The sequence below is a fragment of the Lipophrys pholis genome (assembly GCF_963383615.2).
Source record: "Lipophrys pholis genome assembly, chromosome: 6".
Lineage (NCBI taxonomy): Eukaryota > Metazoa > Chordata > Actinopteri > Blenniiformes > Blenniidae > Lipophrys > Lipophrys pholis.
This window is the reverse complement of record NC_137629.1, coordinates 24,691,670-24,715,284: the sequence shown is the minus strand read 5'-3', so window position 1 is coordinate 24,715,284 and position 23,615 is coordinate 24,691,670. Positions and strand designations below refer to the sequence as shown.

Genomic DNA, 23,615 nt, shown 5'->3' with positions numbered 1-23,615 from the left:
AACAGCTTACCTCTTCCTCTGCTGATTTGTAGTCAACTCCACAGCCTCCCTCACGAATAACCACACAGTCTTTATGCTCTGCGTATTGGAGAGACATTTAGATCAAATTCCCTCATGACTGCATGGTAAATTCACAGCTATTTGTCCTCGCGTTACCTGGATTTGTCGTAAGCACAACTCCCACTCTCACTGGCTCGGCCTCCTCACGTATCTGCAGGGGAAAAAAAAAAAAAAAAAACATTAGTGAGAGAGGTTTTGAAAATCTCAAAACATTATTCACCAACGGTGCAGAAATATGTGAATATACTGATGTGGCAAAGAGTATATACTCTTACAACTGCTTCTATGCCCACAGAGGCCATCCTGTGCGTTTGTGGAATAAAGCCACTGCCTCACCTGGATTTTCATTACAGAGGTTTGAATTATTAATCAGCAAGAATCTGCTTTCACCGGTGTCTGTGATCAGGGATCAGATTTCGGTCCGGTTATGGAGCCTTATAATGAAACCCTTATAATATTCATGCAGTAAAATAAATATCGCAATATCATATTTATATATAAAACAGTAGGAGGTGACGTTGATATTGCAAGTGCCATTTTCATGCATTTAAATGTATAATTGTCCTCAAATCATAGCAATGATCAATAATAGTGACACTATGCCAATACAGCTCAAGTTGAGAAAGGGTGTTACTTATTAGCAAGGCAAGGCAAATGTATTTATAGAGCAACATTCAAACACAGGGCAATTCACAGTGCTTTACAAAGAAATTACAGAAATACAGGAAAGCTTTACAAAGAAATAAAATAAAATATTAATAAAATAACTACACTAAAGTTTTAAAAGAAATTAAAGAAATGCATTAAAACATTTATTATTTATTTGTCAAGCACTGTGAATCGCCCTGTGTTGTTGGAATGGTGCTCTATAAATAAATTAGCCTTGCCTTGCCTAAAACAAATAATGAAGAAACAGCAACATGTTTTGACAATCTAATTACCATTGCTAATTGCTTTTAATCAAGAATGTACATACAGGTTATTGATATCGAAGTTATGATGATCTTGGGTTGCATATTGTCCCTGTGCATGCCTCAGGATTCTCTTGTGGGTACGTCCCATTTGTTGTTGCCTTAACAAGTTGACCGTATTGCAATTTCTGTGACCTCGCAATGTTTTTACAACTTAGATATAAAAACGTTTAGAAAGAGAAAACTTCACAAGTCACAAAGCAGTTTCATTAAAAGGCTAAATTAAGATGTTTGTATATTGAATTTCTTTTTACTTGTTGCGATCAGTAGATTAAGGCCGTGACAATAACTGAGATGAGCTTGTTACTTTAGTCATGGGTGAAAGCGTTCGCAGAGCTGCTGTCTCTCTCCGTCCATCTCATTCAGATGTTTGCTTTAATGCCGTCTGACTGCCTGCGTGGTGGGGAAGTATTTGCAGTCCCTCAACAATCATTAGCTCGAGTTCTACGTGGAATGCAGACTGTGTGAATCACTGCAATTATTACTTTAATAATGGCCGACGAGCTCAAACAGACCAAAATAACATGTGCATTTCACCACCTGACTTCAAACTAACTTCAGCTAATGTGTGCACTAATAACCAATCCTAAATAAAAATGACAAATAGAAATAACAAATAAGTAACTTTTACAAGTAATAAGTAATTTTTTTGTAAAAGTAACCAGTAAAGTAGCTCCACTCCTTTAAAGGTAGTTAATAACTCAATGGAAGTATTGATATTTAGTAACTTTCTATGCCCTGCCATGGTTCATCATTATGTCTCTTGAATTCATTATCGGAGCCTCCTGCTGTGACTCATATTTATGTAGTGCCTGGCTGATGCATTAAGATGACGGCTCCACGCTGAGAGGGGGCCCGCCGTGCACGCAGGCCATCCACGCTGGCCCAGGGCGCTGAAAAGCCCCAAAGCCTGGAAACAAGTGGACTTTGTAAGTAAGAGAGCGAGGTGAAGAGGCTGTTGCTTAAGTGCCAGTGAGCCCAAGACCAGGAGGACGGCCAGTCATAAGGAAGTAAGGCTGCAGCACAACCAAAATAACAAGATCCAGAGAAGAAAATGTTTCATCATAGACTGAGGGCCTGAAAATATACATCTTTCAGATATGAGGCCTGATGTGGCTGGTTTTGTACTTTCACTCTTAAAGAAATCTTAAAATGCTTTGAAAATCAGCTTGAGAGTTAGTTATGAAACAAAGTGGGATTACTATAGGGCCTATAGGGCTACTCTAAAAACTCTCCATTTTTTTCCAACTCGTGTTTTTTTGTTTGTTGTCATTCCCACACTAATTAAAATGTCTTTCAGTGCAGCAATTAGTTTTTTTTCATTGATGACTTACAATATAGTCTATAAAGGGGTGTTCAAATATGGAAAAAATAAGTGCCTATTGAGGAGTTTTATAGTTCAGTGTAGTTTTACTGTTAAAATAGTTGATTCTGCTTTCAATCAAGTCAAAGACAGTGCGAGCAGGTCGACGATCAATAACAGTTATTACTTAACGCTTTCACCCCATCATCATCTGGGCTTAGCCATAAACCCAAGTATGATATAGTCACGTTTAAGTTGGATTACAAATATACTTACAGGTTGTCGATGATCCCGAAAAATGCATCCTTCAATGACGTCGCCGAATCAAATCAGGTTCATCCAGTTTATTATAGCTTCAGCAATTACATGATCTCTTGTTGACAAGTGCAGACAGCATCGCTCGAAAAACTTTATTTAAACTTTATAAACAAACAGAGCCACTTCTTCTCTGCCTTTGATGCGAATGTGACATTAGAGGATCTTAAACAAATGATGATCACTCTTTATAATTTAGAAAGATATTCAAGAGTCTTTGCTCAAAGCCTGGATCGTAACACTGTAAATGCTGCTCAGGTGTACCGGCCCTTTAAGCATACCTTATGAAACACTACGCTGAGTAAATGTAGGTACTTGAGATTGTATTAATACATGCTAAATAAGACTAATTAAGAATATATAAGATATACAGGTAGGCTATTACTGATTTTATTCCAACCCACCAGCAGAATGACAGAAATCAATATAAGGATTCATGATTATATGCAGGTAAGCATCAACTTTAAAATACCCAATTTCTCATATTTGCAAAGCTTCCATGATGAAAATCAACATCTTGCTCCAGACTTGTCTTCATCTGGTTTACAATTCTGTAGGAGAAAAAAAACAAAAAAAACTTTAGTATTGTAGTTAATGCTTGCACATGAACAAAGTGTATATATGAAGTTAATGTGGCTGTGCTGCGAGGACATCTGAGGGCGCTCAGTCCGGCATCGTTCAGCTTGACGAAAAAAGTGAAATAATCCTAACTGTGTCCTTTACCTCCACACTGGGGCCTTGCACGTGAGACGGTGTCCTTAATGGCAGTTCCAGTCTCGTCCACACACCAGCAGTAGCCGGTGGCATGCCAGCACTGCATGGGGTGGTAGCGACCCTGCTCGTCACACTGAGGCTTGAAGGAGCCAAACTTGCCGACGCCGCCTGTTGCCTCCGTCTGACATTTGGTCTTGATCACAGGCACTAAACCAATGAGAAGTATCAGGATATTAAATTAGACACATATATATATATAAAAAAGCATGTCAACTAAATATTAAAATGCACAGAGAGACTTGCTGTCTTGCTGAGTCGGGGGAGGCGCGGGCTTCTCCTGGGATCTTTGGAGGATCAGCCAGTAACGCATCCAGGTCTCAAAGCTCTGAGAAGTGCACAGCGGAACACAGACGTGACCGCGACAACTTTTAGCCCCATTAATGTCTCCTTTAGCTGCATTCGTCATCGTAAGACCGCTTTAGTATTACTCCTCACCTTCCACTCAGTTTCATTCATCTGGTGCTTCAGGCTCTGCATGTTGTCCAGGAAAGACTCGTTGAACCGCGGCAGATCCAAGTCCTGTTCAAAACACGTCAGGAGCTCAGTGACGACAGTCAATACCCAATATAGTGTGAAGAGGAAACGTCATACCTGCATGACGTCCATCAGCTGTTTCTCCATACTGGCAACCGCAGTGTCCTGCTGTTTCTAGGAGAAAGAATGTGAAGAAACCCAACAGCTATATTTAAATGTCGACCCACCGGGGGAAACTTGTGATGGAAGGTACGGATGAAAGAATCTGCCAATTTTCACATCCCTACATCAGGTGCGCGGTTGTCATGTCGGTGTAAACTTACAGTCTGTGGCGGTGTGGTGGCGACGGCGTCCTTATCGGCATTGAAGTCCATGAGCAGACTGTTCATCGGCATCTGAAACTTCATTGGAGTTTTAACTGAAAAATAGAAAGCAAAAAAAAAGTAAATAAATAAGAAATGCAACACGGTAAACAAACAGAATAATGGTTGGTACGCTGTCTGGATCTGTGCATGGTGTTATTATGGGCTGTTTAGTGTGTTACTGTGTTTTATTTAGGCTGTGCATTAGAAGGATTTGATTTGGAGACGCCTCCCCTTTACACTCACTGTCCACAAGTGAGGAAAAAAAAAAGTCACAGCCTTCAAAACAAGACTAATTCTCAAAACGAGCAGTGGAATTCTGCCGCAACTCTACCAGAAAGTGGATGTTTGATATTTTCTTAAATAAGAAAAAAAATAAAAAATTTAGGATCCACTGTCTCAGGGGAAAGTACCGTCACCCGTCATTATGAGTCACTCTTATCTGACTGACCTTTGGGTTTTTTTTTTAGTTTGTTGTATTTTTCAGTTTTTTTTTAATTTTGTATCGTCCACACACGTTGGAGATTTTGTGACACGGAGATTGGTTTATTAAATTCTTTCCAACTCAGAAAAAAAACTGAAAACTGACAAATGTTCTGTCCACAGTTATCAGAAAACAAAAGTACTGTGCTGAAGATTTCCTCTCTCCACGAGTCTGCGATTGACTCTTCATTTTTCTTCTTGATCCCAGACGTTTGTGTTGCAGGTTTGATTTTTTTTATGAGCCACAAAATACAATTCAAACAGAAAAGAATGTATGGATTATTTCTCCCCTCGTCTGCCTCCTATCACCTTGGGAAGAGCGGAGCATATCTCTGTCCAATCTGTCTGAAGTCTTCTTTAGTCCATGAAGCTGCTGCCTCTGATCAAACAGCATGTAGCAAGCGAAGATCTGGCTGGACACCAGGAGGCACACCAAGGTAGTCAGGCCTGCAATCTTCAGCGCTTTGCTGTTGGATTCCCTGTGAGAAAGATTTTTATTATTATTATTATAAAGTATGAAACAGCCACCCAGGTAGTAATTCAGTATGTCTGTGTGCGCTGAAAACAACAAGACAGAGAAAAAGACTTGCTGTTTGTCACTATGCATATGTGAGGACTGCTTGATATGTTAATGGGGAAGAAAGCAGTAGCTGTACAGTGAATGTAAATGTAGAGTGAAAAAATGTTTTTTCCCGTGTCTTTAAATGTCAACGCAGTAAACTGGAGCTTTCTCATATTTCCTTTCCCCCAGCTGCATGAAGAGCTTAGTTAATGTTTCACATTTCAAAAGCCACAACTTGATGGAATTAAATGAAAATATTTTTAAACGTCTGTTACATAGGTAGCAGGCTGTGAGTAATCAAGTGAATGATATATTGAGGGGGTGCTTTCTGAAATACATTAAAGGCTGTTTGTATCTGCAGTAACCAATAGCAGGCAAGGATCACTCGTTACCAGGTAGAGTCCTTCCTTTGCTTTACCAGGAAGTACATGCCCTGCCTTAAGTTATGGCACAGTTTCAAATAAAAGCCACATGGAAACTGATTTCACGCTTAAATACGCCCCATCTGACATTTAACTCACATTTTACCAGCATTATTGATATGATCAAATGTGAAACATCAACTGTGAAATTCTTTAGCACACAGGTACAGCATGTGAATGGATTTCTTTAGGTTTATCGGCTCAAACCTGCTCATTTTTCAGTCGCGTTATTAAATGTAAATGCGTCCACGCAACTTGTATTCCTATTTTTCTTTGTGAATTACCCACCAATAAAAAGAGCCGCGTCATCTGTTACTAGGCAGGCATCATGTAGAGCGCGACAGTCCAACTGTGGTCAAATGGTTTTTGATAAATACATTCTAAAAACTACACCAGAAAAGCGATCTCACACACACAAATCTAAGGAAATCCAAAAAACAAAATGTCATTTTAACAAAACTTCATTTACAGGTATATTAACTGAGCCCTGAAAGTGAAACTAAATGATAACAAAAACACACAAACAATAAGAAATACTAATGATGGTAATGATATACCTAAATGGTTTAAAAGAGAAAGTTCAGTAGGTCCATATTCGCTAAACAAAATAGAAGAGTTGGACTTTTGGAGCAAATTGTACCCTATTGATACTTGAGTTTACCTTATTGGGGGCAAATCTCTCTTACCCTCTTGTTGCTGCTTGGGGAATAAGGTTCTCCTCACTGGCTGCCAGGTGTTCACTCGCCACGGAATCATCTTCTGGAGAGTGGGCCATTTTACAGCTTTTGTTAAAGCAACAAAGTGAAGAAAAGCCGCTCAAGACCAAAGCATGAATCTCAGAATGAGGAAGGAGTGGAGAAACAGCCTTTAGCAAATGATCAGATAAAACTCTGTGGGACGGCTCAACTGAGGCAACTGTGATTGGGCAGATTTTCACCATCACCTGTTCACAGAGGCAGACAACACAGAGTGAGCAGTGTAGAAACCCATTTAACACAGAGAGACTGTCTTTTTAGAGATGTGTCCACTATACCTATATCTACTTTAAATGCAGTGAAACGTATCACATCTGAGCTGTTATTTATAACCAAAAGTACGCTTTTGGAAGTACTTTGTTAGTGAAATGATTGATTGTTGGGTGGGGAAAAAACCCTTTGCGATCACAGACATAACGTGAAAAACATTAAGAATACACAGAGAATACCTCAGATTTCCTATCCCAAATCCACTTAGATGTAAAAGCAAAAACAAAACAAAAAATCCCCAAATCTCAACATTAAAAAAAAAAAAAACCTTAATGATTTTCTTTGCAAATAAATTGAAATAAGTCCATTTATAGATTCTACAGAGACAAATTACTTCATAAAGCTTCAACCTCCTTAGTAAGCTGCATGATGGAGTAGTTTAACTGCTTAACAACGACTCACAGCAAAGACTTTCCCAGTTTTGAGTCCTGATGGAGAACTTAATGGGGAGTTTTAATGTTCTTAATGGAGACAAATTCACGATTTAGAATTTTTTTTAAAAATAAAACAGAAGTCTTGACATTCAATCGTTATTCAAAATAACGTCACTCTTATTTATTCAACTTTTTATGATGTATAATCAATACTAAGTTGTTAAGACGCTGTATCTCCACTTGACCTGTAAACCAAGGCGGTTCCATTTTCAGCCAGACAACAAGGAATCGGCATCCAAAAACCTTCTGCCTTTACCATCTTCCATTTCAATCTCACAGCAATCCCTGCAATAAAACATTTTGTTATTACATCGCAAGGTCAAAAGGAAGGGGGAAGAAAGATCCAACTACTGAAAAATACAGTGGTGTTTTATTTGCAAATTAAAAAGCACCGACAATATTAGTTACACTGTAAAAATTATTGACAACAATTACAAATCTTTATCATACAGTCCAGGAGATTAGTACCATCGTTGCCGTTATGTGTTATCACTTAATACTTTATATGGAGAGACTCGGTACCTTTGTACAATAGTTGGCAGTGAGAGGACTTGAGTGGGACTAATCTTAGTGAAACACCTCCGCACCATGAAAAGATCCAAACTCCCCTCAGTATAGCGCTGACAGTTCACATGATGAGAATGAGCTGATTGGGAGAGCGTAAACCCAAACACATTCAATAATTTAGGTCTACCCAGGGTGTTGCGTTATGTACAGTACAAAGTCAGGAGATAATGGACCGACGTGTGCATCGTTATTACACCGGAACGTTGTACAAAACTATTGCAGTAGGAGCAGCGGTTTGTTTTCAATGCCTGACATCTAGTCGCAGTGGGAACTCCTCCACCAACACACCAGACGTCGTTCACAAACGGTCCCGCCCACAGCTTTTTCCTCCCAAAATATAGTCCTCTTGTAAATGACATAAAGGAAAATGACAAACTATACATTTTTGACAAAGACCCAATGCTCAAAACCGATTTTCAAATGCACTGCTCTGTGCACGGTGTGAAAACCGTCCAACCGGAGCGCCGAGTTTACATACAAGCTTATGATGTTCTTCACAGATTGGAGCCTTTTTGTTAGTGTGCTTTCCAGTATGTTCAGAATTCATCTTTACTCGGATGCCTAAAACATTGTGCTTTCAACTTTCATCTTGACGTCACCCATCAATGATCCTCGCAAACTGAGCCGAGACAGAATAAATACCTCCACCGTACATCCGACCTACATGGAAACAACGGAGCGAAGATTTTTTTTAGTTTTGGTACATTCTACAATAATGCATTGCCTTCAGCATTATAGAAGTGTTAAAACAAGATCAAAGAAAATAAAAACATAAAACACAAACTTAAAAAGAACCCCCGAAAGTCCACGTGGTAATAGTTTAATGAACATTCTTCCCTGGCACTTGTAAATGCGATAACTAGGTTCTACCAAGGCCTATCATGTAAGGCCACAACATGCAGCCCCGAGTCAAAACTCCACATGTCTCATTTCACCCCCAAGAACATTTCTATCAAAGACCGAACCCATGTCTCGCTGTCGATCAGGCTGCTCTGCATTCAGAAGGAAATGCCTGTTGCCTGCTTCAGTGAACACCACGGCTGAAGGCCGGAGCCTCACGTGGTAGAGTTTACATCTCTGCTTCCAGCTCCGAGAACTAAAAAAAAAGAGAAGGCTACTCAAGCTTCACTCTTTTTTTTTTTTTTTCGTTCTTTTGATTTCCTGGAAGAAGTTCATGTGATGAAAAGAGAGCTTGATTAAGAAGAACAGAGATGTGATTATCAAACACTGTCGGTTCCCGGTGTGAGTCACTGCATCGTCCCGTTCCTCCTTCAGGACACACCGTCAGGACATCCATGTCTCTGCTCTGGTTCGTCCACTGTTGTCCTATTGTGGAAGATCACAGTCAGGTTTTGAGTCCTCATAGGAAATCCCATCCTCGAACTGTCAATATATTCCAGTCTGTGTCAAAACTGTTTGGGATCCTCGATGCTTCGGGCCACGTGGACAGGGAGCCCGCAGCGGGACAGAGCAGTGGTTCAGATGTGGAGATGTGGTCGTCCACCTGCGGGTGCTGCTACCTGGTGTGGACCAGTTCTTCCCGGAGCCAGCTGGGCAGTGGCTGACCCATCCTGTAGAGGAGCTTGGACAGCTCAATGTTGTGATCTCGATAGTATTCCCTGAGGAACCCCTGGGACTGAAAGAGATACGTGGGCAAGAGAACATCAGATCGGAAACAAAACTCAAAGCTCAGTAAAATACATTTTACACTAAGATGTTAGATCATACCTCAGGATCCATGTCAGGATATTTGCGTCCTTTACTCTTTCCCAGACACTTTGTCTTTCCTCCCTCCACCAGCTGACACCAAAATCCTTTCTTGGGGTCAAACCTGCACATAATAGATACCATGGTTTACCACCCATAGTGAGCTGAGATTACAGCTTGTTAGATGAAGCGAAATACAAGATGGACGGAAGTTGAAACATGATTTTATAAATGCAATAACATCACCCAGTGCCGCAAGACAAAATATATATTTCTCTATAGCGGAGTAATTGATTAGAAAAGAGCTCAGAGGGTATTTTCAGTTGGTTAACACCGACAACTAAACAATAGTGGACTCTAAAAACTGATTCCTGCCGGGGGAGAAAAATTAAAATTTTCCACATCTGCATTTGGACACGATTTCTAACCACTGAAGCTACGATTCAATCTCCACGTCACTTTGAAGCGAGGCAGCGGCGTGGAGTTTGACACGGGGGGGATACTTACGCTAAAATCTTGTGATAGTTGATAACGTTGGCCAGGCCGAGAAACTTCTGGATTTTATCCATAACTGAGGCAGGCTCAGTCTTCAGCATCTGTCCGTCCAAAACTAACAGCTGGGTGAGACACAAAAACGGAGCCAAACATCAGAGCAGGAGCAGTTGGTGTGTATGTAAACGCTGTGACATAATGTGAAAACCCCGTGTGGTGGCGAAGCAGCAGGAAATAGCTGAAGGTTTGGGGTTTGCCTTTTCCCAGCATGACGCAAATGAGCAGATAAAAGGTGAAAGTTTTAAATATTTAAATGGAAAAGAGTTTGAGGGTCACGTTTATTGTAAATTTAAAGGAGTGTAAAAACTTAAGTGTAACAGTATGTACAAACGTATGAAGCCAATTTCAATTAAAGGCAACTGAAATGTAAAATAGCAACGTCTTATATTATAAAAAATATTCAGAGGTTCAGCATTCAGCAAATAATTAAAGATAATCTTGCATTATTTAGTTAATCTACCTTCTTTCTAAACATCTAATAGGTGGTTCGGGGCGAATTACAAGACAGACTGCACTGTTTTTTCTTTTGTTGAATGCACATTGTTCACCAGTGGAAGCATAAATCAAACCTCCCTGTCCTACCTGGCTGGAGTGGTAGAAATTAAGCCAGTGCTCCAGGTGGATGGCGTACCAGCCCGGCACCAGACAGCGATTCTGGAGGACCCGCAGCTTGATTGGCGCGTCGTGGCTCGCAGTGATGACATCATGGAAGGAGTATTTCAATGCCACCTTGTCATCATGGGCTCTTTGGTGCTGCGGCCGGACAAGACGCATCAAGAGAACAGTTAAGTCATCACAGCGACTCCTATTCAAAAGACAGTTTCAGCAGGTGTGAGGATGAGGGGTTGCGGGTCACAGACCTGGTACCAGGAGTACGCTCTGTCTGCCGGGTTGATGAGGATGGTGACGATCTTGGCTTTGGGCAGGAGCGCCGCAGCCCTCTGAGCAGCCACCTCAGAGTCAAAGTAGTTGGCACTCTTCTCAAAGTAGTAGTCTGAACTGGTGTTGGAGGGCAGAGGGAAGTATTCCATGTACCTAACACAAAAACACAAAGTGTTACAAGCAGCGACAGTTACTTGATGTGGTTCGTTCTGCTTTCCAGAGTTAAGGATAATTTGTCCGTTCGCTGTGTGGGTGATGGACCATGCACAACAGCTTGGCATCCTTGCACACAGGAAGAAAAAAAAAAAAAAACAAACACTGTACAGTGTTATAGTGTGTTGTTATCTGGGCAGCCCACTTGCAGAAATTTCCAAGCTGCTGAGCAAATTTAGTTTTGGATTCTTTTCAGGTGCTGTGACGCATGAAGCTTCACATTAATGCACGTTGAAATCAATTAAACCTTCAGGACACAGCAGCTCCTGGAGAGGAACGCCAGCAGAAAGTGGTTTTGTTTTTGTAAGATGTTGATATAATTTGAATCCAAATGTTCACACGAACCACTAAGGCCTCCAAACAAGTGTGTTTGAAGTAAGAATAGTGTTGCGAGATGTCTGGAAACTGTACCCTCAAACTAATAAATAATGTAACAAAAACTCAGATATATCTCATTAACAATACACATAGTACCCTGTTGAGAATATTTCTAGAAAATAAGCCGAGTTTCAGGATTTCCTACCAGTCAATGCCTCTGTGATAGTTGTGTCCATTGAAAAACTGGATCTCCTCAAATGTCTCCTTACTGGGGTAGTTACTGGTCAGGTCGGGGTGCATGCCGAGAAACAGGTACAGAGCTGTTGTTCCTGAAAGGACAACATGTGAACCGAAAGATGAGGATACGCAGGAATAAAAAAATAATCAACAGGCCAAATCACAAAGTGAGGACAAGCTTATTGTGCAAAGAGCTTAAAGCAATCAAAAAAATATATAAATAAATAAATCTCAGAATCTAATAATTAGCTTAAAAGCCATCATGTTTCCTTCCCTTTGGATGTGACTGATAAACCTCCATTTTAACAGTTTCTCGCTTCGTCCTGTAGAGGGTGTTGAAGCACCGTCTCACCTGTTTTCTGAGGCCCGATGATGAGCAGCTTGGGGAAGCGATCACACGTTTTCTCTTTTGACCAAATGTCCTTGTGCCTTTTGTCCTCACAAGGATCCTGTAGTCCCCCGAAAACACACAAACAACCCTCTGTTTTACATTTGGGTTCAACAAGTACAGTAACGCTAAAAACACAGGAAAAGGGTGACTTCAAATCTTCACGCTACACAAGATGAAGATTTAATCTGAAATTGTGATCGTTACCAGCATCTTTTCTTTCTTTTTTTTTCTTTTTTTATTCACCTGCCAGAGGGGGTCTCTCTCCGAGGGAAACAGGCTGAAATACTTGTGAGCCAGCTGAAAAGGAGGCAGAGTCTGCATCTTCAGGTTGGTCCACGTCTTGAGGAACATCACCAGGCTTTTGAAGGTGTACAGGCCGAGGCGGTCGTTCCCATAGTTGGACAGATGAGTCATGAAGATACTGATCTGTTAATAGACAAAGAAAATGGAGCAGGATTCATTAATGCACTCAGGCTAAACTCAATTAGATCCTAAGTGGTGGTACAAAATGTGTACAAGTAAATAATAAATCAGAGATGTGTGCAGTAAAGTCAAAAGTACATAAGTACTTTTTTTTCTCCTTTCTGATTAGGAACATTAGAAGAACGTCCTGAAGCAGGTTAAATAAACCACAGTGAAGAAGCCAAACACAATTTACATTTTTTTAAATTCAAAGTAAATTTTGAGCTCTGAAATTATAATAATTTATTTTAATAGTTGTGAAGACAATAATAACTAAATAATTAAATAACAGGAGATACAATTTATTTTTTTTAAAGTACCTGACGTGTTACATTTTATTCTCTTGCAATCATCACTAAAAGTTCTGATGAAATTTAAATTGTCTCATTGGCGTCGGCACCGTGTCACTGTATTAATAAAGAGCAATCAGAGATTTCTGACGGCCGCCAAAGGTTTGACCTGGACTCAGAAAAAGTAAAAATAAAATCCAGATCACCTCTAACTTTTAAAGGTGTTTTCACTGGCTTAACATCTGTCAGTGGTAAAGAGCTGGTGAAAAATGTAGTTTTAACGTAATCCTTAAAAGACTTCTAAAATGAAATCTGATCCAGAATCAGGATCCGGTTCCCCATCAAAATTTAATGGAATCTTCCATGGATTAATATCCATCCGTGGTGAAAATTTCAACAAAATCCATGCAGTAGTTTTGACCTAATATCGCTAACAGACTTACAAACAGATAAATATACGCCAATGATTCTATCTAATAAGCCGCCATAAGCAAAAGAGTAAATCACATCTATTGCATGTGAAACTCACTCATAAATGAAGTTATAGAGAAATGCACTGAGTGGAAAGTAAAATAAAAATTGACCAAACAAAACCTCAAACATCACCTGATTACAGTGGAATAGTAAAATATCTGAAACATGATACAAACCACGGATCTTTCCATCATACACAACAAAAGAACGCGGCCCGAATTCAAAACACTTTGAACACTGTGTTTTGGCGCTGATGAAAGGCGCGTTCGCAGCGCCGGTAAAAGAGAAAGCACGATGCAGACTTCGGCGAGTGAGTCACTGACGAGTCATTGTCCGGTCTCTTGTTTAAATTTCAATTTGCACGAGCAGTTAAATGGGTTTCCAAGTGTGCAAGACAAAAGCGGAGCCGTGCAAACGTGTAATTGACTCACAGGGTTCAGCAGAATGGTGAGGAAGAGCTCTCCGCCATTAATGAGCTTGTCCAGTTCATTCGGGCTGCCCGGGTAGTCTTTGTAGAAGATGGTGTGTGTGAAAAGACCGCATGTCTGCCTGGGCAACACCTATGATATAATAAACACAAAACCAAATAGAGAGAGAGAGAGAGAGAGAAAAATTACAGACCAGCAATAAAAAAAAAAAAAAGAACACAAGAAATGCATACACACAAACAAGCGCTCGCACACACGCACACGCACCATCAGCCCTCCACTGAGAGTGGAGCGACGCCGTCAGTACTCCCGGCAGTTACCCCACACATTGTTTGCTTTCAATAACATTCATATTATGCAGCTCATCTAGCCAAAGCAAACCCCTTATTCACTCTGAGTCTATATGGAAATTCATGGAAATGCATTTACAGTTTGGAGTGTCTGGGGGACTGAATATCAATCATCAGTAAGCAGCGGAGACTGTCCATTCAGGCTGCACTATCTCAAGGACAGGAACAGAGCTGGGAGACCACACAGGCCGACTGAATGCCAGCACTACAAAGGAACTGGACTGAGGCTGCACTGTTTGTTATCTGCACTGAAGGTCAACCTGGGAAAGAATTGGATACCATTTTTTTTTTCACCCTTTCCCTTTGAACCTCTTGAATGTAATCTATTCAACTTTAATTTTGCTCTCATGATGGTATTATTGGGCACCCGCTCGGCCTGTAAGGCTGAATAAAGAGCCTGTTTTTTTTTTTGTTTGGGTTGTTGACATTTCAGTGATTGGTTGCGAGGCGACGCTTGCTACGCTTTTGCCAGAGATGTCAGTCTTCGTTATGGTGCCAAGGCGTGCTAGGAAGGACTACTCAGACAGGTGTCTCATGCAAGGCTGGTTCACTTGACTACATTATCATCTCCCACGCCACAGAAGGATAGAACAGCCCGACAGGGCTAATGAGACGACTGCCTTTTCTGGATTTCTGGTGGTTCGGTGATGAATGAAAATAAAACTATGCTCATCTTCAGGACTTCGGGAAGCAGAGGTGGAGAGGAGCAGTCCATGATGGACGAAGTCAGAATAGAGAGAAACCGGCAGAGGAAGAGGCACACGGAGCCGGAGACATAATTATTGAATGAAGGATAGAATATGTAGATGGAGGACGAAAACCCTAAAAGGGATTATAGGTTGCAGCGTATGTTGAGAAAGCACAGAGAGAGATATCAACAGGCCAGAGGTAAGGAGATAATGAGGCTTTATGAATGCGTGTTTGAAAAGAGGCCTTACGCTAATGCCGCTGTGGATGAAACCTCGCCGGAAGCGAGCGGGCTTCAGGTGCGGGTACTCCTCGGTGCTCGTCACCTTGATGCCCCATACTTTCTTCCAGGCGTCATACAGCTGCATATGAACAGGGTAGACGCCCGAATGGTGAGGAGCCACCGCATACCCCATGTTAGTGGGGATCCCATGCTCCTAGAGGGGAGAATAAGATTTAAAGTCATCAATCCATTGAATTCTGGGGCAAGAAGAAAATGTAATACCCAACATTACTGGCAGAGAAGGCAGTTCAATGCAATGCAGCATGTAATCCAACAGTTTCATCAGTTAATCATTCATTACTTTACAATGAACCGCAGCTCCAGTCAATTCATGCAAATCCAGCCTGTCCATAAGAATCTTTGAGAAGGGAAAATATTTCCTTGTGAAATACACACCAGAAGACAGTAACTGCAACCACAGATGGGCGTTACCCATCAGGGATATGTGTACAAATCTAACTTGTATAACCTATCGCTCTGAATAACAGACATTCCTCTTTTATTACAAGGTTCATATGTGTACAAATGTTTCGCAGATCAACTCTTGAACGGCGTGTAAACAACGACATCCCGCAATGTTAATCTGGCTTGTCACTAAATCACTGTTTATTACAAGCACCCGACATTTGACCGGTTCAGTCGAGAGTTCACGGATCATGTCTGGCATGTTCCTCTCTTTTCTGGAGACTCCCACACTGTTGTTACGGAGAACTCTGCATAACATCAGGAGCTGACTATCAGACCCCAAAGAAAAGATGACCCCTATTTAAAAAAACTGTTATATATTTAGACGGTAGCATACTGAGAAAAGAAGAAGTCTCACAACAACCGACACACTTTCTGTTCCTCATCGAGTTAATAGAACTGGATGTCTTGTATGTCTTGACATTTAGAAAACCATTGGTGACGTGTGCAACATGACATCGGAGTGACACTCCGTTAAACTCCTTAATCAAAACGAGATCAATCTGTTTGACCAAACTGAGCAACGTTCACTCTATTGTATTTACTGACAAAGAAACAGTTCATCCTGCTTTAAGTGTTATCACAACAAACCAGTAATATATATACTCATGACCAGTGGCCCTGTAGCGCACCAGAATTTTATACGTTGAAGATTATATGCATCGGAGTTGAGTTTACATCATCCGAGCCTTCAACTGATCATAATGCACTTGTTATACACGGGTGTTTTTAAAATCAGAATGCTGGCGTAAGTGTGCAATATAGCAGTGCGTTTGGAGCGACTAAATTGTATCATGGAAAAGAAAATTGCATCTATTTGCCAAAAATGGCCATTTTCGGCAAAAATTTGACCGCCATTTCCAAATGAACAAATCTATGAAAATAATTTTTGGACGGGAACGATAGCAATGACCCATATTAACACCCTGCCAAATTAGAGAAAAAAAGTATGTGACGGTTTTTGTGGAAATTGCCTTTAAGTGCTGAAAATGGCTGCCATTTCCAAATGAACAAATCTACAAATATAATTTTTGGACGCTAACAATGTCAATGACACATGTTAAGCTCTTGTCAAATTTGAAAAAAGGTTATCCGACCATTTTCTGAGATATCACAATAAACGGAAATTACTAACGACAACAACGCTGCGTCAGACCAACAGCTCACTAAAGCTAAAGGTGAGCTAAAAATACATAAACATTTACACTGCCCGGAATGGCCTATTCAAACCAGAATGACAAGATAAGGAGGGACAGCGCTGATCTCTGTGTTCACCCAAAGCTGTGATGTGACATTTGCCCCCCCAACCCCCCCAACTCCCCGCTTCCCGATGACTCACCATGGCAAACTTCTTGTTGAGCAACATCTGCTCGGCCAGCACGGACTGGTTATGGAATAAATGGGGCTGCATGTGACTCCACATGTGAGGAAACCACCAGAAATCCTTGACATATGAAAGCAGCAAGTCATCTCCCAGGTCCTCCTCATCAGATCCTGAACGCAGGAAGGGGTCAATTAGGGATGGGAAGGAAGAAGAAGAGGAAGCAGACAAAAACAAAATAAGGGTGACAGGTTATGAGAAAAAAACTGATAAAAATAGAAACCGAAAGAGGTTAAGTAAGAAAGTGACTGGTGGGAAAATAAGAATGATTGTGTCAACCAGGCAAAATACTAAAAAATGTTCAAATGAAGTGTTACGATCAGTAATAATAAAACATATGGAATTAGAGAAATGAAAAGAAAATCTAAACTTTATCTATTATTTTTAACAGTTTTAGTTCTGATCTCTGCAGGAGTGCACAGTACCGGCGAGTTCCATTCACCGGCTGCGTCTTACCAGCGTGAAAGAATTTCCCTGAGAAGCCGAGATTGAAGGTGAAGTTGGGCACATGGGTGCGCAGCTCCCTCTGCGTCTCCAGCAGGGCCTGAAACGGTGGGAGGAATCGGAGAGTGAGTCAATGCGCGACGTGCTCAAACTGGCGCATGAGCGCATTAATGAAAGAGCGTCAACACCCAGGCAGTCGCGTGCCCACATACATATTTCATTCTGCAAGTTTCTTTCGGTAAACATCTAACATCCACTCCCAGCTGCCTCACTCTTCTCCTTCATTCCGTTTGATATTTTCCTCTCCTCTGATTCGGGTTTTTGTTTCATTTGATCTCCTCACTGGATGAGAGTCCCAGCACACACACAAACACACACACACACACACCCTTCTCACGCTCTCAGATTTATCCCGTCTTGTCAGGGTGTGATTCGTTCCTAAAAGCTCACTGTTGCGCTGCCAGTGAGGACGCCTTGATGCCTTTTCCATAACTTTTTCTTCTACCCTCTGCCTCCACATGTGAGGAGAGTCTGTTCTGCTCTGAGGGGACGTGAGCAAGGAGCTTTTCAACAGTCTTTGTATGTCTCTGGGCCCCTGAAATATTCATTGCTGTGGAGCTTCTGTGACAGTGCGAGCATCGGGGCCTGTCAGCTTTGAGCAGCCTAGTGGGACGAATGCATTCAGAAGGAGAAGAGGAGCAAGAAGAAGGGGTTTCTGTGAGACTGGCAGGGGATAGCACATGCTATGTGTGAGGCAATTTTTTCACATTTTAGTAGAGGGACTGTTGAAAACATTGGGTGATGAATAGATAAGCGAGTTCCGTTTCTATTCTGGGAAAACTTTGGTTTCCCACCCTGGGACACATGCACAAACTCACCTTCACATCAGGCACCTTCATGCGGGTGCCCTCCTTGCCCACAAAGATGTCATCTATATCCACCAGGATGTAGCGCTCCAGGGACAGCGACAGCCTCTTGCCCGTCAGAAAGGCCACCGCGTCCACAAAGACCAGCTTGTGTAGCCAGAAGACCAAATTGTTTCCAAACAGGACTCTCTGGATGCCGTCGTGTAACCCCAGGTCCTGCACCACAGACGGGAGCAGAGCCGCATTCTGCCCCATCGACGCGATGCTCTCGGCTGATTGGGTCTTGGCCAGTAGCACGGGTTCATAGGTAGAGTGGTTGGATTGAAAAACTGTCCAGTCATCTCCGGGGAGAGGACCTGGCAGGGGCTGGCCCGACCGAGTGATAAAAAGAAGCGGAGACTTGGGGTTGACTGCGCAGTCCTTCAGACCCAAGTTAGAGTGCAGAAAGAGGGGGAAGCCTTTCAGCTGTGCACTGAGCAGACTGTTTTCATTGGCCTGGGCAACACAGAGACAAGAGAGAAATCACACAGATTCATCATAAATCAGAGTGATGAAGACAGAACTGCATTGGATATAATTCCCCAATTTCTCCAGCCATGTGTGAAATAAGGAATGTCAGGCCTACTCAAATGTGAAGGCATGAGGCAGCTTCTACCTGCTATGCCCAATCTGCTATGCTCCGAGATTGCAGTCAAAACGAATAACCTCCTGCTGTGTCCTTCATGATTTCAAGACTGAGGGTTCAGTCTTGACTCATTGAAATGTCCCCTCCCAAAACTTGTCATTACCCAATTCTTGCTTACTTTTTCTCGCACTTGAACTTCTCAGTCTTCCTTAGAATTTTACCACTGTGTGTGTGTGTGTGTGTGTGTGTGTGTGTGTGTGTGTGTGTGTGTGTGTGTGTGTGTGTGTGTGTGTGTGTGTGTGTGTGTGTGTGTGTGTGTGTGTGTGTGTGTGTGTGTGTGTGTGTGTGTGTGTGTGTGTGTGTGTGTGTGTCTGTGACAGCATCACAAAGTTAACTCTGACATGCTCTGCATGGTGTCTGTGTGATAGCTACTGATGTTCCTCTATTGTGATGTGCAAACTAGAGCCTGGAAAATGCTGCATTTTTATAACTGTTTGTGGAGCATAAGGCTCTTTTATCTCATTGTTTGGTAGTAGTGGCTCCACATGTTGTAAATACGAGGAGTATTACAAAACACTCGCACACATAAATTAGACCTGCACACTTCATCATAGGGAACTTACTGTCTTTACTTTGCTATTTCACTAGTTTATCCCGTTTGTTGAAATAAAATGTTCTTCACCAAGAAATTTACGGCATTCAATCCGAGAGCGTGCTCTCACGTGTCTGCAGTTAAAATAGATCCTGAGAGTTTTATCTCTGAAGAACAAACCGGGACAGTCGGTTTGAGGGTGTTAGAGCAGCATTAAAACGGGTTGAAGCCAATTTCAGACAGAGAACAGATGTAAAAAAATAAAATGGATTTACAAGTTAAATCCCTGACAATGTAATGGACTGGTGATTGCGTCCAACTTCTGACAAGTTATCAGATCCCCTGAAATTAGGAAACATTAATATGATAAAATAATATTCAGGACATTTTAGAATAAATCAAAATGACTCAAAAAGATCTTTATATACCAAGCATTAAAAAATGAACTTCATTAGGCAAATATTCTACATGTATCTTGTACTTTGGGCTTTTGAAGATCTGGAGCTTCAGTTTGTGCTGAGGGAAATGTTTCAGATTCAAATTAAAGATGCTCGTGCAAGATCGGGCTGCTTTCTGAATTTCGGTTCCAATATGTTCTTTCACGGATGGATTTCTGGATCTTGATACATCTACAATAAGCTCAAGCCGCACAGTGGCATCAGTGTATATCGGTGGCGTTATACTGCAAAGCTGCAGAGCAGAGTTGCTCTGCGACGAGGTCATTGGGATGCACACCCTGGTTCTCTTCTCTTCTTTCGCAATAGATGGTAAATCCCACCAGACTAACCTTCACCTCCACCGCCCAACATCTCTGCACTACCATCCCTGCCTTTTTCTATATTCTCTCCATAGCTTAGAGATGGTGATTAAAACAATAAGACCTGAAAACTGGCCTTGGGCAAACCGGAGCATCAAGGGATTACAGAGTGAGCGAGAATGAGGGAGAAAGGGAGTAAAAAAAAAAAAAAAAAAGGAGGGGGGTGGTAGAAAAAAAAGAGGCAGATGACTAAATAACTGCGGAGACCAAAACAAAACAGAGAAAGCAAAGAAAATGGAATGAGGGACTGGGGGAAAAAGAGTGAAGGAGACAAGGTTGCAGAATAAAGATAAAAAAAAAAGACAGAAAACACAAAACACAAGACAGTGCAGTGGAAATGAGTGATATTAAACCAGGCAGGTCTTTCCAACTCTGTGAGTCCTATCTCCTTAGAGACGGTGGAGCCAGATGGACAGGGCAGAAGGTGTGAGTGAGAGGAGGGTGATGAGGGTGGGGAGGGAGGAGGCAGAGGGAGTGTGGTGTTGTCCTAACCTTGAAGAAGCCAATGATGCCAACTCCGTATTCCACACAGTACTTGTCCAGCAGCTCTCGGTTCCAGGCGTCCAAGTTGACGTACTTTAGAATGTTCTCATAAATCACCAGTGTGAATCGCCCTCTTTCTTTGTCCGTCAATGTGGGCATGTCTCCTTTACCAGGAGATATCTCAGTCCGGTACCTGAACCGGCCGGACTCCAATATGGCCACGATCTCCTGGCCCAGTTGCGAATACTGGCTCTCCACAAACACTAGAACCACGGGGTCTGTCCTGGCCCCTGCAGGGTCCACTCCAGGGCCCCCCGGGACGTTTCGCAGCGGCAGCAGCCGGGAGGGCGTGACCCGTGGGTCATCGGAGTCTGCGGATGCTCCCTCCGCCCCCGACACGCCCCCTCCCGACGGCTCCAGCTCCCGCTTGACGCCATAAAGGAAGTAGGCAGAGACGAAGACGCTGACGGTGCAGAAGAGGAAGAGCAGCAGTAGGGAGATCTGGAGGGGGAGGAGACGGACCAGCCGACGAAGGCGAGTCACGCATCCCAGCATCGTCTCACGCCACGCCGGTCCGCCCCGCTGGCCCAGCAACACGCCTTGGGGACAGTCTCTTTCTTTCTCGGTGTGGGTAGAAAACAGCGAGCAGGGATTATTTACAACAGAGTCAGTCTCGTTACCGAGTTAAACACAAATGGCGTTGAGGTAGCGGCCGCAGCAGCTACAGGAGAAAGAAATGACACGCTCTCACGTTGGCTCTCCCTCATATTGCAGCACTGCTTATGTCACCATGGCAAAGAAATAGGGGGCCTTGGACCGCTGGTACACACGTATGCCTCAGAGGAAGGGCTGCCAGGCCGAGTCACTGGTGGAGAAAGATGATGGAAGACTCTATCACCTGTCCATCATGTGAGCCTGTCAACCATGTCCTGGCAGGAATTTGCTCCGCTCTTTTGATTGGAGAATAATCTCTTGAGGAAAGTAAGGCCACACAGGTCATCTCAGCAGCACCATTCCCTCAGGATCAAATCTTCTGACCTAGAAAAACGGCAAAACATAAGAAAATAATGTGAAAATCTAACAGCGCGGCATCAGCTTCTATAGAACAAACAGCATATCGCGCTCTTTTGTTGTGTGGGCCCAGTGCTGAGTGGGAGACGTGTGTATTACTGGTGCCAACACTCCAAAAGTTCACTCCAAACTAAGTAGTCCTTGCATTCACCTACACAAAGTGAGAGCTGCCAATTTTCCCCCTACACACACGGACATAACCCCTGTGTATGCAAACCGCGCACACACACACACACATACAAAAGAAAGAAAAGAAAAAAAAAAAAAACAACACTCACTCAGCCTCCATGCAATCAATAAGCAAAATGTGAGGGACAACAAAGCCAATTCCCAATTCAGTCCAGTCGAAGTGTGCGGCTGCATACAAGTGAAGCCATCAACCGCAGGGACACTTGCCTTCTATTTTTCTTGAATCCTCAAAGCATCAGGATCAGAATGTAGTGCAAGAAGAAAAGCATGCAGATGGACACAAGGCAATCAAAGAGCACAACACGGGCGACAGTGGCGGAGAGAACGAGAGAGAGACCTTGGAACAATAAGATCCTTTACTCCTGAGACACTCCCTCGCCACACTCCATATACATTGCTATAACCTCTGCAGACCTGACATAATACGCCGGGCCTTTAGTCAATCTCCATCAAGCCAAGTGTGAAAAGTACAGGATGCAGCCCGAGAATGGTGTGAGCTAGTCACTTACAGAAAACATCATTTCTCCATTTAGAGTCCTGGTGGAGAAATGAGACAGAGCATCATTACCTTTGCATGGAAATGCTCTGACCATTAAGCCGGAGAGCTATTGCGGTGCAGACACACACTTCCCTTTAATAAAACCCCAGACACCACATTAGAGTCACATCCCTTTCAATCCAAAGTCATTAAACAGTGACCACCAAACCCATCAAGACTCTGACACAAATGGACATAAAATAGATGTAATAATGCCACCAAGGGGTTTATTAGCATCACAATAAAGCAAGATTTAATTAAAGGTGCGTAACATTAAAATGCAAGCATGTCCATACTATTCACAGCAAACTGAATACCATAGAAGGTCAACTTGAGGTTTACCCTCTTTATTATTACTATCAAAGGAGAAAAAAAGGAATCCTTGATCATTGCAGTTATCATTTATGTGCACACAGTCCTACACGAGGAAAATCAAGTTCATTCAGTGTCCCTTTAATGTAATCAAGGTCAGCATTCTGGCAAGTGTCTCTGCTCCCTTCTTGCCTTCCAGATAAGCTTAACAGGATGCCTTAAATCTCCCTGCGAGTGCTGTGGCAGAAATCACACTTCTTTTTTTCTCTGAGTCGTGTCCAACTTTCCTCTTCATAGGGATGCAGAGTCTAATGTAAAGGGAGGCCGTGAAAGAACAGTGGGCGTTCAGAGGATGTATCACAGCGCAACAGACAAAAACCAACAGCCTTGGTCACACCGAGATCCCCCGGGTACCCTGTTTGTTCATTTCTGAGGGAGCGAGGGGTTCGTGCCACAGCATATCAAAATACGATTAGCCGCAGGAAGTGGCTCCTGCTGGAAACAGTGTGGCAGAAGAAAAGGTCGGGGTTACAACTTTTAGCACAACACAGAGGTCAAACTGTTTGTTTTTCAAGCCTCTTTGGCACGGAACTTGTGAGGCCACTTAAAGAAAAAAAAAAGAAAAATACTTGGCAGCAAAGTTTAGACAAGAAGATGATTTGATATTAGTAAAATAATACTATGATGCCGGATACTTATGCAACACATCAAATTCAAATCTACTCTGTTCAGATTAAGCATTCCTGGTAATCTACAAGATCATGCCGATACATGAAAAGGCATGACTTTATTTTGAAACCAATTAA

General features: G+C 42.4%; 2 protein-coding genes across 2 annotated transcripts in view; both read right to left on the bottom strand.

Moving 5' to 3' along the window:
* Positions 1–2,663: 2,663 nt before the first annotated feature.
* On the bottom strand, positions 2,664–6,781 carry LOC308110972 (H-2 class II histocompatibility antigen gamma chain-like). The gene is made up of 8 exons (XM_080465619.1): positions 6,413–6,781; positions 5,052–5,221; positions 4,221–4,315; positions 4,015–4,071; positions 3,859–3,942; positions 3,667–3,748; positions 3,373–3,570; positions 2,664–3,200 (listed from the first exon to the last, which is right to left on the bottom strand). The coding sequence occupies exons 1-8, from the start codon at positions 6,664–6,666 to the stop codon at positions 3,193–3,195; spliced, it is 948 nt and encodes a 315-aa protein (XP_080321745.1). The 5' UTR covers positions 6,667–6,781; the 3' UTR covers positions 2,664–3,192.
* Positions 6,782–7,533: 752 nt separating this feature from the next.
* The window catches only part of ndst1b (N-deacetylase/N-sulfotransferase (heparan glucosaminyl) 1b), a 44,856-nt gene continuing 28,774 nt past the window's right edge, over positions 7,534–23,615 (bottom strand). Inside the window, exons 2-15 of the mRNA XM_080465590.1 lie at positions 20,709–21,737; positions 18,195–18,677; positions 17,329–17,416; positions 16,831–16,985; positions 14,995–15,180; positions 13,710–13,838; positions 12,296–12,478; positions 12,014–12,110; positions 11,630–11,753; positions 10,872–11,046; positions 10,594–10,764; positions 9,967–10,076; positions 9,481–9,583; positions 7,534–9,388 (exon numbers count right to left, since the gene is read on the bottom strand). Coding sequence (XP_080321716.1) covers positions 9,269–9,388; positions 9,481–9,583; positions 9,967–10,076; positions 10,594–10,764; positions 10,872–11,046; positions 11,630–11,753; positions 12,014–12,110; positions 12,296–12,478; positions 13,710–13,838; positions 14,995–15,180; positions 16,831–16,985; positions 17,329–17,416; positions 18,195–18,677; positions 20,709–21,254 — 2,670 coding nt within the window. The 5' untranslated portion in view covers positions 21,255–21,737 and the 3' untranslated portion in view covers positions 7,534–9,268. The remainder of the gene's footprint in view (positions 9,389–9,480; positions 9,584–9,966; positions 10,077–10,593; positions 10,765–10,871; positions 11,047–11,629; positions 11,754–12,013; positions 12,111–12,295; positions 12,479–13,709; positions 13,839–14,994; positions 15,181–16,830; positions 16,986–17,328; positions 17,417–18,194; positions 18,678–20,708; positions 21,738–23,615) is intronic.